The 15290-nt window shown below is 35.8% G+C and overlaps 1 protein-coding gene across 1 annotated transcript in view; it reads left to right on the top strand.

Moving 5' to 3' along the window:
* Positions 1-9180: 9180 nt before the first annotated feature.
* SLC12A7 (solute carrier family 12 member 7) overlaps positions 9181-15290 on the top strand; it is a 290856-nt gene continuing 284746 nt past the window's right edge. The window contains exon 1 of the mRNA XM_051969803.1: positions 9181-10565. Coding sequence (XP_051825763.1) covers positions 10301-10565 — 265 coding nt within the window. The 5' untranslated portion in view covers positions 9181-10300. The remainder of the gene's footprint in view (positions 10566-15290) is intronic.

Here is a 15290-nt window from a genome sequence, read left to right as displayed (position 1 = left end):
AAAATATATTTTCATATTATTCATGTTGCAAACGAAAATAAAGTAAAAAGAGCCCAAAGAAAAATAAAGTTTAAAAACTATGCTTGGATCTGCTTTCAGATTCCATCAATTTTTCTCTGGAGATAGATAGCAGTTTTCATCATAAGTCCTTCAGAATTGTCTTGGCTCATTATATAACTGAAAATCACTAAGTCATTCAAAGCTGACCATCATACAGTACTGCTTTTACAACATTGTACTATGTGCAATGTTCTCCTGGTTCTGCTTACTTCACCTTACATTAGTTCATCTAAGTCTTTCCAAATTTTTTTGAAACCATTCAGCTCTTCATTTCTTATAGCATAATAGTATTCCATCATAATCATATATCACAACTTGTTGAGCTATTGCCCTATCAATGAAGATCCCTTCAATTTCCAATTCTTTGCCACCACAAAAAAAGAGCTACTAAAAACATTTTTGTATATATAAGTCCTTTTCCTTTATCTTTAATTTCTTTTGGATGGAAACATAGTAATTGTATTGCTGGCTCAAAGGGATGCATAGTTTTATAACTCTTTGGGCATGGTTCCAGATTGCTCTCAGAATGACTGAATTAGTTCAATACTTAACATTCATATATATATATATATAACATTCATATTAACATTCAATACTTAACAGTTCATTAGTGACCCATTTTTCTATTATTTTAACTAGCATCAAATTATTTGAATGATTTTTGTTTTATAGAATAATTTTAAAACTGAAAGTTCCCCTCTGTTTTTTTTTTATTTGCCTTGACAGTCTAGAAATCTTTTTTTTTTTTTTTTGTAAATCAATATAGGCCATGTTCACTTTTATTTTCTCTCTTTTTTTTTTATCTTTCTCATGGTTTTTCCTTTTTCCTCTAATTTTTCTCTCCCAACATGATTTATGAGGAAAAAAACAAAACAAAACAAAACAAAACTGTAAAACATAAGAAGAGTCATGGTTATGAACAGCTTTCAATGCCAAACAGAGGATTCAAAAAATTAGTCCAGAAAAAAAAAGTTGAAAAAGTTAAGTTGTTAAGTTCTACAGTCTAAAAATCTTTAGAAAAATATTTTATACATTCTTAGACATTTCAGAACTTTTAAAAGCTGAATTGGGAACCAGTTTATTAGACATTAGTATTGCCTGTCTTATTCTCAATAAGCTACCACTCTAAATTGAAGCAACAAGGGGGAACAAATGTAGTGAGTCTATCATGACAATTTCCTGCATTTAGTACTTGTGTTATCTCTGAATACATAATATGTATATATATATATATATACATACACATATATATTTATGTATGTATATATATATTAATTTTCAATCATCAATAGGATTATCTGAGTCAACTCTCCACTACCTATCACCAAGTGTCCTGAGGTACTTCCTCTTACAATTTTGTCTTTATAAAAGGATTTTAGGAGTTTGATTTATTCATCCCTCACTGTGAAAAGCAATGTACAATTACCTCTAAGATTTCTGGGGGGGTAACTTCATTTTAATATTGTGGATATTGATGATTATCTATTATCAGCTCCCTAACTCCCCATCTCCTTCATGCATGATTTTATCAGTTTTGGTTTTATTACATTTCTGATTTCAGCTTTCTAATCTGAAGAATATTTGTCATATGGAAATATGTTTAGGAGAACTGCATAAAAGAAACGTTTAACCTACATTGCATTACTTACTGTCTAAGGAAGGGAGATGGGGGTGAGGGAGGGAGAAAAATTTGGAATGCAAGGTTTTGCAAGGGTGAATGTTGAAAACTATCTTTGCATGTATTTTGAAAATAAAAAAGCTATAATTTAAAAATTAAAATAAAATAAAAAATATTTGTCATTTAACTTCCACACCCCCCCCCATTTTAGTTGTTTCTTTCTAGATTTTATCCTTTTCTCTATCCTTCCTGGGGTTCAAAAACATCAGTTCCCCCTTCTAACTATCAATGACTTTCATGTCTACATCATATTATCCAATCAACAATCAGAATTGTTAGCTCTTACCATATTCTTAACACATTGTACCATAATGTTAAGTGCTCACTCACTACATATTAAGCCTTCTTACCTTCTATTTCTCAACTTTACCCACTGAATCTATGTTGTGATTCAGCTGTGTCGAGCTCTTTGTGACCCATTTTGGGATTTTCTTGGCAAAGATACATGAGAGGTTTGCCATTTCCTTCTCCCTTATTTTATAAATGAGAAACTGAAGTAAAAAGGATTTAGTGACTTGCTCAGTCACAGAGGTAGTAAGTGTCCAAGGGCAGATTTGAACTCAAGAAGATGAATCTCCCTGCTTCCAAGCCCAGCACTCTAACCACTACACCACCTACCTGCTCCTTGAACCTGCAATGTACCTTTATCCAGCATTCTAGGAACAAACATACTATAGTTTTGAATTAAGGATAATTATTGTAATATATTTACTTCCCAGTTGATAACTTGAATATTGACAGTCAGATAATTTTTGAGCCACAAAATTGACCAAAATACAAAATAGACAATGTTCATGAAATAGATAAAAATATAAAGTTGTCCTCTTAAAATATAACCTGTGTCTAGCTACCAAGAAGTTGACATACTACTGGAGCAAATGAACTACAAGTATATTGACATTTTCACCATAAATGAAACCAGAAACATAAAAATGTTGCAGTTAAATGGGAAGACATCACAGATTTTCTTTTTAGACTCAAATAAAAGATTGGGCAGAGTTAATTTTAACCTGTACCTAAGGCAACAACTTCCTTAATTTCAGACTATTTTTCCTACACTATTGTTATAGCCTTTTAACCAGTAACTAGTAACTGCCTCTGAGTATCCATCCAGTCTAAGCCATCCTTCAGACAGCTGCCAAAATAATCTTTCAAAGACCCAGATTTGATTAGATCACCTTCCTGATTAAAACAAAGAAACAAACAAATAAACATTTGGTAGTTCTGGACTTGCCATAATCTAAAATAAAACTTAGTCTGGCATTTAGTACCCTCTACAATCTGGTTTTCACCTTTTTTCCAGACTAATTTTACACTACTTATCCCAAACCCTACTTTCCAGTCTAACTAAACACTAGTTTAAACTAAAACACTAAACATTTAATGATGTCATCTTCTATTTTCCTACCTCCATCCTTTAGTATAGACTATTCCCATGCTTAGAATACATTCTCATTTCATTTCCACCAATTTGAATCCTTTTTCTTCAAGGCCCAAATTATGACTTTTCTTCATGAAACTTACTTAATCCTTTCAATTGAAAGAGAAGTGCTGTAAGATTTACAAACCATTTTTCCCCTTGAAATTAGCCCTGTGAGGAATGTAAACAAAGTAGACAAAATCCATTTTATAGATGAATAAACTGAGTCTCATTGACTCCCCAAGATCATACAGTAAGTATCAGAATCAGGAGTTGAATCCAGGTCCTTGATTCACTAATCTGCACAGTTTTTGTACCAATAACTTTGACAAAAGTTGAAGAAATAAAGTCTGTGGAGTTCTTGATAAAGAAAATTGATAAAAGTTCTTGATAAAGAAATGAATCTAAATTTATTTTGATTAAAATATCTTTATGCTAGATGATTTAAAAACAAAGGTGGCCCCAACACATTACCCTATAAAGAAGTAATGACATCCAAGTTAAAACTCCAGAATGGCCATAGGCTTAACCAAGTTCATACAAGAAAGACTTGAGTGAAGTGACACAATTGTAAAGGGATTGAGAGATCAATTTAGTTTTTTAAATTAAAAAAAAAAACTTTTTATTGTTTTCTTTTTCTGGTTATACTTATATATCAATTTTTAATGTACATTTCTTTATAAATCATGTTGGGAAAGAAAAAATAAGAACAAAAGGGAAAAACCAGAAGAGGAAAAAAAAATGGGGAAAAAGTGAACATGGCATGTGTTACTTTACTTTCTTTCTCCATAGTTCTCTCTCTGCATGCAGATAGCATTTTCTATCCAAAGTTTCTTTGGATTGCCTTGGATCACTGAACTGCTGAGAACTGATGCTGAGTGAAGTGAGCAGAACTAAGAGAACATTGCACACAGCAACAACAAGATTATGTGATGATCAATTCTGATGGACATGTTCTTTTCAACTTCGAGGTGAATTCAGGCCAGTCCCAATAATTTTGTGATGAGAGAGTCATCTGTACCCAGAGAGAGAAGTATGGGGATTGAGTGTGGATCACAACATAATATTTTCATTTTTTAAAATTGTTTCTTGCTTTCATTCTGTTTTCTTTCTCATTTATTTTCCTTTTTGATCTGATTTTTCTTGTGCAATATGATAATTGTGGAAATATGTATTGAAGAATTGCACATGTTTAACATATATTGAATTACTTGCCATCTAGAGGATGGGGTGGGGGGAAAGGAGGGGAAAAAATTTGTAACACAAGGTTTTGCAAGGGTCAATGTTGAAAACTATGCATATGTTTTGAAAATAAAAAGCTTAAAAAAAAAGTAGAAAAACCAAGTCTTTCATAGTTGATTCTCACATAGTCTTTCTGTTACAGTGTACACAGTATTCCTGGTTCTATTTGTTTCACTGAGCATTAGTTTGTGTAAATCTTTTCAGGCCTTTCTGAAATCAGCTTGTTCATCATTTTTTATAGAACAATAATATCCCATTACCTTCATGTACCACAACTTGTCTGGCCATTTTCCAACTGATGGGCAAATACTCATTTTTCAATTTTTTGCCACCACAAAAAGAGCTGCTACAAACATTTTTGCATATGTGGGTCCTTTTCCCTCCTTTATGATTTCCTTGGGATACAGACCCAATTAGTAGCATTGTTGGGTCAAAGGGTATGCAAAGTTTTATAGCCCTTTGGGCATAGTTCCAAATTGCTCTCCAGAATGGTTGGATCATTTCACAACTCCACCAGCAATGCATTAGTGTCCCAGTTTCCCCACATCTTCTCTAACATTTATCATTATCTTTCCTTGTCATTTTAGCAATCTGAGAGGTGGCACTTCAGAGTTGTTTTGATTTATATTTTTCTAATCAATAATGACTTAGAGCATTTTTCCATTTAACTATAAGTGGCTTTAATTTCATCATCTGAAAATTGTCATTTCCTTTGACCATGTATCAATTGGGGAATGATTTGTATTCTTATAAATTTAAAAGTTTTTATAAATTTTAGAAATTAGTCATTTATCAGAAATATTGGCTGTAAAAATTTTTCCCAACTTTGTTTTAGTCTTGTTTGTGTTGGTTTGTGCAAAAACCTTTAAATTTAATATAATGAAAATTGTCCATTTTGCATTTCATAATGTTCTCTAGCACTTTTTTGGTCATAAATTCCTTCCTTCTACAGGGAGATGAATTTTTAAGAAACCTCTTCAAGAAGAGACCAAAGGAATGTTACTTCTGTAACCCCCCCCCAAAAAAAAAAAAAAGAGGAGAAGGGGCAACTAAGAAGATAAACTTCATCTATTGCGGTGCAGTGAAAAGAGCTCTGTACTTAAAAGTCAGAAGATCTGAGTATGAATTCTGATTCTACTCATTACAAGTTGTACATTCTTAAATAAGTTTATTAACTTTTTAGGCCTCAATTTCGTCACTTGTAAAATGAGGCAGTTAGGATTATTTTCCAGCCCTCAATTGTGAGTCAATGATTTTACACATCTTTCCCTTTGATCCTATAACACCAGCAACTATCAACTCATATGTCATTTTTTTCATCTCTACAAAATCTTTATGACAATATTCTGTGCTTGTGGCAGAATCTTTAATGAAAATTAACAGTTAAACTTTCTCAGATGATTTTCTAAAGTAAATCATGTTTTCATAATTAAATAACTTAGAGGTAGAGAGAATATAAAATCCCACTTATCTATTGTTTAGGACCTGTTTTCAAAGGTTCTCTTCAAACAAGATGTCAGCCTACAGGTTAGGATCTTCTGATAGTTATTGCCATGGAAATAATTTTGTTCAACAAATTGTACAGACTGAAATGAGACACAAAACAGAGACATGTTGCAAATAGTATTTGCCAGTGCCATGGAGGATTATCTCAAACAATAGGATTTTCTATTGGAGAGGGTTTCTAAAAGTAATCTTATTCACAGAAGACATTGAACTAATTGGGCTGAGTTTTGGAACACTACAAATTCTCTTCAATAAAAACTATAGTCTTTTGAAAGCGTTTTCCTTGACAATCCACATAGGAAAAAAATGAAGTGATTGAAAAATTGCACATTGCTTTGATTATAGAACAATTGATTGTATGGGCAATATATTGTACAAATATGCACACATGTATATGTATATATACATACATACATAAAAACACACATACCTGAAAGGCACTGCAGTCATACAATTAAAATAGGCTCAGAATTTTTAAAAATAAGTTTTTATTGATGTCCTCTTTTTCTAACATCATCTATAATTACCCCTATATCACTTTCCCCTTTCAGAAAGTCATCCTAAATAACAAATAGTATTTTTTAAAAAACCATTAAAGTTGATCAACTTTTAATTGATTGAAAAAGTAAAAAATGTGTAAATAACATCTATAGACCTTCCATTTACCCAAAAAGGTTAATTGGAGATACCCTTTCAGATCTCTTCACTTGTTAATGACTCAAAATTTATTTATTTTTATTTTTTATTAAAGCTTTTTATTTTCAAAACATATACATAAATAATTTTCAACATTCACTGATGCAAAGCCTTGTGTTTCAAATTTTTTCCTCCTTTTTCCCCATCCCCATTCTAGACAGCAAGTAATCCAATATATATTTGACATTTACAATTCTTCTACACATATTTCCACAGTTATCACATTGCACAAGAAAAATCAGATCAAAAAGGAAAAAAAATGAGAAAGAAAATAAAATGAAAGCAAACAATAATTTTAAAAAGTGAAAATATTATGTTGTGATCCACACTCAATCCCCATAGTCCTTTCTCTGGGTGCAGATAGTGCTCTCCATCACAAAATTATTGGAACTGGCCTGAATCATCTCGAAGTTGAAAAGAACCACATCCATCAGAAATGATCATCATGTAATCTTGCTGTTGCTGTGTACAATGTTCTTGTGGGTTCTACTCACTTCACTTAGCATCAGTTCATGTAAATCTCTATAGGCTTTTCTGTAATCATCCTGCTGATTGTTTCTTATGGAACAATACTATTCCATAATAGTTATGTACCATAACTTATTCAGCCATTCTACAATTGATGGACATCCACTCACTTTTGAGTTTCTTGCCACTATAAAAAGGGCTGCTACAATATTTTTGCTTATATAGGTCCTTTTCCTTTTCTTAAGATTTCTTTGGGATATAGGCCCACTAGAGACAGTGCTGGATCAAAGGGTATGCACATTTTGATAGCCCTTAGGGCATAGTTCCAAATCGCTGTCCAGAATGGTTGGATCAGTTCACAATTCCACCAACAATGTATTAATGTCCCACTTTTTCCACTTACCCTCCAACAGTCTCCATTATCTTTTCCTGAATGACTGAATATTTAATAGGAAGAAGAAATTGGGGGAAAAAAATATTTGGACTAAATTGAATTACATTTTGGAAATCACACAGTACTTTTAATGGAACTGCTTACTTCTGCAAAACCCTACCTATTTAATAATAGCAATGTTGTAGCTAGGTGCCACAATGAATAGAGTACTGTCTGGAGTGAGGAAGACTGAAGAGTCAAATCAAATTCAAACATTTTCTAGCTGTGTGCTCCTGGGCAAATCACTTAATCCCTATTTGTGTTAGTTTTCAAATCAGATCAAATGATCTGATCAAATGAGAGAATAATTATAAAGTGTTTAGCATGTGTCTGGCACATGATGAGTATTATATAAATTATATAATATAATATAATAATATAATATAAATAAATTATATAAATGCTAGCTATTATTATTGGCTACTATTTTATTAGCTACTATTATTAATGAGACCATATGGCTCAGAAGAATCATGATTAAAGGTGAATTTAGGGCTATAGCATAGTCTCTAACAGGATTTGCTAACAGAAAATTACATTAAAATGTCAATAGGCACCTCTATTGTAAGGGGAAGTGAAGAATTAGTGCTATATTGATGCCCATTAGATATTAAAAGAGCCAAAAAGAGGCTTTCATGACACTGGGTAGAACTTATATGTGGAATTTATGGGAAAGCATGGACAAGAATATCATAGATTAAGAAGAGATGGAGGTAGATTTATTGGAATATATGTTATTAAAGGGAATACTTATACCCTGAAGATTTTCTATCAATTAAAATATTAAACTCTAGGATTAAAAAACAGTCAACATATATTAGTTTCTCAGAATATTATCAATATACAAGATATCCTGAAAAATCTTTAGAGCAGTATTAAATTCTTAATTGTTCAATATTTCTCTAAGACTTTTGGAACACTCTGCATAAAGTACTACATAAACGTACAGTGTTATATACTTTCAGTAGCATGAACAAAGAGCAAATAAAAAATATAGAGGATTCTTCATAATCCCTCTTATTGGGAGACAACAAAAGAATTGTTGAGTTTTACAAATCATCCGTAATTTTCATTTTTTAAAATTAATACAAATTTCTTTCCAGTGAAAAATTTTGTACTACCACTGCTGCATGTAGCAAAATGGCAAAATTAAATTTCATTTTTTTTTCCTTAATTGACAATAGCAGAATCCGTTATGCGTGTATGCATGATCCGTTAACCCTTGGGTGGAAAAAATGAATGAAGAGAAAGAATATGGGTCAGGAGAACAAAACCCAAAAAAACTCAACCTTGGGTAATTTGCTTTTTCTTGTTGAGACAATTGGGGTTAAATGACGTGACCAGGTTCACATAGCTAAGGAAGTCTTAAACATCGTTTAAGACCACATTTGAACTCAGGATTTCAGGGTTGGTGCTCTATCCATTACGTCACCTAGCTGCCCCTGGTAATTTTTAAAGAAGAAAACTCAGTAGAAAAACACTTTTTCCCCCTCTAAAGCACTTAACCTGTGGAAAATATTTTGCTTCCGCAAAAAATTAAGTCAATTAGCCCACCTCATCCCTTCCCAGCTGCTTAATTGGATAACAGTGTTTTTCCATATAATGGTGATCATGGTTTTAAATAAAATTTAAATGGGGCATTTATGACACCTTTCTCTGCCTTGGAGCTAATAGGGGCATTCTCTTGGTACCTCCGGGATGGCAGAACTATAACTTGTTATAGAAACATTAATGACGTTTTAAAAAACTGACTTTCGGGACTAAAATCTTTTTTTTGTTTGTTTTTAATAACTTTTTATTGACAGAATCCATGCCAGGGTAATTTTTTACAGCATTATTCCTTACACTCACTTCTGTTCCGATTTTTCCCCTCCCTCCCTCCACTCCCTCGCCCAGATGGCAAGCAGTCCTTTACATGTTGAATAGGTTACAGTATATCCTAGATACAATATATGTGTGTAGAACCAAACAGTTTTCTTGTTGCAAAGGGAGAATTGGATTCAGAAGGTATAAATAACTGGGAAGAAAAACAAAAATATAAGCAGTTTATATTCATTTTCGGGACTAAAATCTTTTTGGTCCTTGATGGTCACTTTAGGGCCCGTGTTGTTCTTGTTATGTCCTGATTCTGATTAGAAGAAATTTTCGATCCCATATGGCAAAGTGGCTCCCATTTGAAGCCCCAACCCTATGGCATGCAGTCTTCCCTTTCTCTCTCTGTACTTAAGGTACCATTTGAGGAGATCTTTGGACTTTCTGTGTACCTTATTCTAATGTTCTCATTGGATCCGTCTTCAATCTACCCGCCCACTTCCTTATATCTGGAAATTGGATGTCAAATTCTCTTCTGTCTCCTATCAAATGCCTCTCCAAGGCGCCCAGGAGCAGTCCCTGCCTAGCCCATCCCTTGGCCTCTCTTCCTCAGTGGGCACCCTCTCTTCCACCATTCTCTCCGGCCCCTTGAGCTACCAGCCGCTTCTCCACTTGGGGCTGAGGACCAGGGGGCGGGGTCTCTCGGCCGGTATCCCCGCCCTTCACTCCTTCTTCCCTCCCTCTCCCTTCTCCCTCGCCCCCCACCTCCTCCACCCAGACAATGTGCCGGGTTAGCGTCCGGCTTTCGTTTGAACTTGGCAACGCTCAGCCCCCGATGCCGTAGTGACTGAGGGGAGTCTGAGCTCTCAGGGTTCAGACGCCGGGGAGTACAGACGACCGCGCGCACCTCTCAGCGGCCGGAGCCGCAGCAGCTACTCCTCGGTCTCTCACTAGCCTTTGGCAGAGGAGTTCCCTCCCTGGAGCCATGTCCCAGCGCTTTGTAGTGACCCCCGCAGCGGGAGGGCTGGTAGAGCCGAGGGCTCAGAGCGGCGGCGCCACCGAGCCAGAACTCAGCGGCCGAAGCAGTCTGCGCCCTAGCCCGCGCCCCAGCCCGCGCCCCAGTCCCAGTCCCAGTCCGCGTCCAGAGGCGCGACTGGCTGGCGAGAAGATCCCCCCAGAGCCGGGGACGAAGGCAGCCAAGGATGATGCGTTGCCTATTCTGCACTACTGTCGGGAACCCAGTAGATACGGTAGGTGCTCCGCTATCCACGACCTCTGATTGTCGCTTCTGGCACAAATCACCCCAAACTTCAGTGCATTTTCCTACAGACCTTTGTTTGGGGCATAGGGGCGTATTGTTACCCCAGTTTCCCGGGGTTGGGAATGAGTGGTGCAATAAGGAAGGGACAGTGAATCTCTAATAATTAACCCAAGAGCTCTCAGGATGACGAGACCCTTCCACACTCCCTTCCTGGTCCCGTTAATCCCCTTTCCTTATTCTATCCACTCCAATCTTTCCAGTTTGCTCTGAGCAGCAATGCTGATTCTAACAAGCCAAGAAGCTGAAAAGTGGCCCTCTCGGCTTTCCTCGGGATCTTTAAGTCCAGTATCAGCTTGGAAAGAGTTGCCCAGTAGTGGGAATTCCTTCCCGAGGGCAGTGCAGAATGATTCCCTGGGGGCCTCCCAGGAGAAAAACAAAGAGCTGTGCCCTGGTGGGGTGTTTATGGATCCCGGGCTTATTGCGGCTCGTAACACTTGCTCCACAGACGCTGGGCTAAAATTCAAGCAGCAGCCCAAAAAAACAGACTTCTTTGAACGTTGCTTTCTGTTTCTCGCAAGTCAGACGAGTGTAAGAACCTTCAGCCAAGTGATTAGATAGTATGATCGTGGTCTGCAGAGTTGAAATCCGGACTATTATAGTACCGACAAGTTTGGCGTCCTTGAGATTTATTCACTGGCATTGACTGGACAATTTATCTGTATTGGCGTGATCTGGCTGGTTCTGTACTACTGGTGAAAGTTAAACTTTAATCATTCATAAACTTGCCCCTTATCTACATCTCTTGCCACCCAAGACATCCTTTCCTTACCTCCGAGTTCCATCCGTGCATTGTGAATACCGCCTACTAGCCACCCGCTCTCTTCCGGGTGCATTACAGTACTGTTGATCTTGTTTCAAGAAATCATGTGATTAGAACCACGGTAGTCTCCAAGGTTGCTTCTTAGTCCTATCGTGACAGCCTGTCTACTTCCTACTGTCAGCGTTCCCATTGTAACTGGAAAGGGAGGAAAGTCTAATTTATCTCGGAAACTGAACTTTCTTCCTTACTTTTTTAAGAAGAGGAAAAGAGGAAGGATGCTTAGTCAGTGATAGATGTGTTAATTCTCTGACAATTTAGTCTTATTTTCCCATGAAATCCTAAAGTTTTAAAACCAAGATGAAAATAAGACCAGAAATGTGATGACTGCCTGGGGACCTCTTCTCAGAATAATGCTTTTAAGCGCATAAAATAAAATACATAGAATTACAAAGGAAGCAATTATGTTGAAATTCAGTTAGCAATATTTTGAGAAAACGTTCTTACACCCAAGTTAAGAACCCTTGATCCAATCCATCCTTTTCTCCAGACAGCCGAAGAGGTTTTTTTGCTCAAGAGAATACGTGGCCTAAGTAGGAACTATAACCAACTCTTTTAACCCACTCCCTTCTCCCCTCCTCCCACTAGGTATCCCAAATTTCTCTCGATTATGCCAGACTACCTGGAAAGAGGCTGGACTTCCACTCTTTCGAGGTGTCCTGGTCTAGAAGAGCTCCTTTTGAGAAAGATGAATTATTAAATAATCGGCCTTCCAAAGTGTCTTCTCTACCAATTTTTATTATACATACACTTCAGAATTTTGGGGGGAAAAGCATTCTTTTATCCGTTATTATTTTCTTCTGTTGTAATAGTTTTAGCCCAAATAGGTGAAAAAATAAGTGCTGAATATAAGGGAGGAAATGTCTCTTTTTCCTTCTAATGAAGTTCTTAAAGCTTTTTTTGCGTGTGTAATGGACCCTTCTAGCAGTCTAGTGAAGCCTGTAGACTATCTTGAAGAATAGTGTTTTTAAATGCATAAAATAAAGTATTTTAAGATGGTAAAGGAAACCAATTACATTGGCATGTATTTATCAAATGTTTTCTTTTAAATCAAGTTTCTGGACTCCAGGTTAAGAAACCCAAGATCTATAATAATCTCTTTTAGACACAACTGAAAAGAACTCTAACCATGAAGTGGACCTAAGATTCTAAATTTAAAGTTTCAGTGTACTCTCAATGTTACCTAGTCCAGTTTTCATTTTATACATGAAGGAACTGAGTGAGGCCTTGAGACTTTAAGGTATTTACCCAAGATTACAAGGATGGTAAATACCAAAGAAAAGAATTTCATCTCAGGTCCTGATTCCAAATACAGGTTCTTTTTCTACTTATTTTTTCAAGTGCTGAACAAAGTCTTTTAGGGGTTATTAATCTAATATTTTGTGGAGAAGATTCTTCTCTCTATGTAATTTGTATACTACAGATGGGGGGATTGATTTAATTTGGAAAATGTCTCGGGTTAACACCTGAGCAGTGCTTTGAAAGAAGCTACAGATACTATGAAGTGAGGCTGAGAAGTTGATAGCTGTCTGAAAAAAATTATATATATATATATATATCTTCATTGAGTTAAAGCCAGAAGGGACCTTAGAGGTTATTTTTGTCTTATACCCTCTTTATACAGAGGAGAAAATTGAGACCAGAGAGATTAATTTGCCATTAGCCACACAAGACAGTAAACACCAAAGGTTGTATTGTTTATTTTCCAGGCTTGAAATTAATGGGATTTGACTTGTTCTATAGGACTTTACAATATAATAATTTAAATCACTTCAAAAGGAAAATCTAATTAGTGGAGGATAAGGAGGGGAAATTTCTGATTATAGGAGATTGCCAAATGATGAGGCTATGGTCTGTCCAGTCTTTGGTTTCCTTAAAGGGTAGGAGAGCTTTTATATATATATACATATACATATATACACACATATATATATGTATATATATATATACACATACATATATAGTATGGCAAATTAATTTAAGACAAAGTATTGATTTTAAAATTAAACATACAGATTCCATTTTTCATAAAACTGATTCTTATTGGAAAAGAGTTCTCTAAGATGATTTCCTGACTTTCAGTGGTTTACTTGTTCTGGAGACATGTATCCTAAATGAGAAGCTAAGGAAGGACCTTAGGTCTAAACCAAAGCCAAAATGTCAATTGTAATTTAAATCAATGGGGTTTGTAAAGCATATTGATGAGAAAGAATCCATGAAGGGTAATAAAGGAAGAAGTGGAGAGAGACAAAGAGACAGAGAGAAACAGAGAAGAAAGGGAGGAAAGAGAGAGAGACAGAGAGAGAGACAGAGACACACAGAGAGAGAGAGAGAGAGAGAGAGAGAGAGAGAGAGAGAGAGACAGAGACAGAGACAGAGACAGAGACAGAAAGAGACAGAGAAGGAAAGAAGGAATGGGAGGAGGAAGGGAAAGAGGGAAAAAGAGAGGGAGGAAGAGAGAGAAGGAAAGAAGGAAGGATCGAGGGAGACCTAGAAAGGCAGAAAAAGAGAAGGTGCAATAGAGAGAAGGTAATTGCTAGAACAAAGACTTAAAGGAGGGAGGAAGGAATGTGACAAAAGTATATGGTTAAGACAGAATTTATTATCTTTTCCCCTAAATGATTTTCCTCACCTACCCCCTGCCTTCTCTATTACTATAGCAAACAACACCATCAGCCAGTCCTTAAGCTCCCAGCCTAGGTGTCATCCTGAACTGCTCACAATCTCTCAACCTCCATATCCAAGCTGTTGCCAAGGTCTGCTGATTTCATCTTTGCAACATCTCTCCTATAGTTTCCCCTTCTTTACTCTGACATTGCTATTACTCTAGTGCAGGCTCCAGGCATTTTCTCTGACTGCCCCCCATGGTTGGTACATTATTTCTCCACTCTCAATATTGACCTCCCTGGCTTTAAGTTCCAACTAAAATTCATTACAATTCCCCAATGGAATGTGTTGCTTACAAAAGCAATGTCTTGTTTCTCACTAGAGACCTGTAAGTGAAGTCATCTGGCAATGACCACTTGTCATGAATTTTGTAGAGAGTTTCTTATATAGGTACAAATTATACCAGGTGATCTCTGAGATCTTTTGAACTTTAATATTCTGACTCTTTACCTTCAATCTTCATTTATTTATTCATTCATTCAGTAAACATTTATGAAACACCTATAAGGTACCAGGTACTGTCCTAGGCACTGGAGATATAAAGACAAAAACAAAAATAGTTTATATTCTATGTTGGGAGAGGGATTGGAAAGCATGTTTTTTATTTTTTGTTTGTTTTGTTTTGTCTTTTGAGAAGAGGAGGATATTAACAATTGGGAGAATCAGGTGGCATTTTAGTTGAACCTTAGAAGAAGCTGAGGATTCCAAGTTGTGGAGAAGGTATACATTCCAAGAATGAGAGAAAATCACTGCCAAAGCATGCAGGCAAATGATGGGATGTCAAGTACAAATAATACTCAGTAGGCCAGATTGCCTGGAATATAGAGAATCGAAACGAAAAGAAATCAGCATTAAGCCCATAAAATAGTCAGTCTAGAGCTAGATTGTAAGGGGCTTTAAATGCCAAAAAAAAAAAAAAAAAAAAAAAAAAAAAGCACATTATACTTTATTGTAGAGGCAGTAGGCACCTACTGATTCTTCTTTTTGTTTTAAATGTTATGTTATTCTGAACTTAAAAAATAAAACAAGCATTTCCATAACATCATAAAATGAGCAAGGGAGAGATGATTGAAAATGAAACTGCAAATCTATTATGTACAACTTGCTTTTCTTTATAAATATGGAATAAAATGATTATGTACCTTTCCCCCCTTCTTTTTATTCCCTCTC

This window comes from Antechinus flavipes, chromosome 1, assembly GCF_016432865.1.
Source record: "Antechinus flavipes isolate AdamAnt ecotype Samford, QLD, Australia chromosome 1, AdamAnt_v2, whole genome shotgun sequence".
NCBI classification, from domain to species: domain Eukaryota; kingdom Metazoa; phylum Chordata; class Mammalia; order Dasyuromorphia; family Dasyuridae; genus Antechinus; species Antechinus flavipes.
Note: the sequence above shows the minus strand (reverse complement) of the source record. Positions and strands in the feature narration are given on the sequence as shown.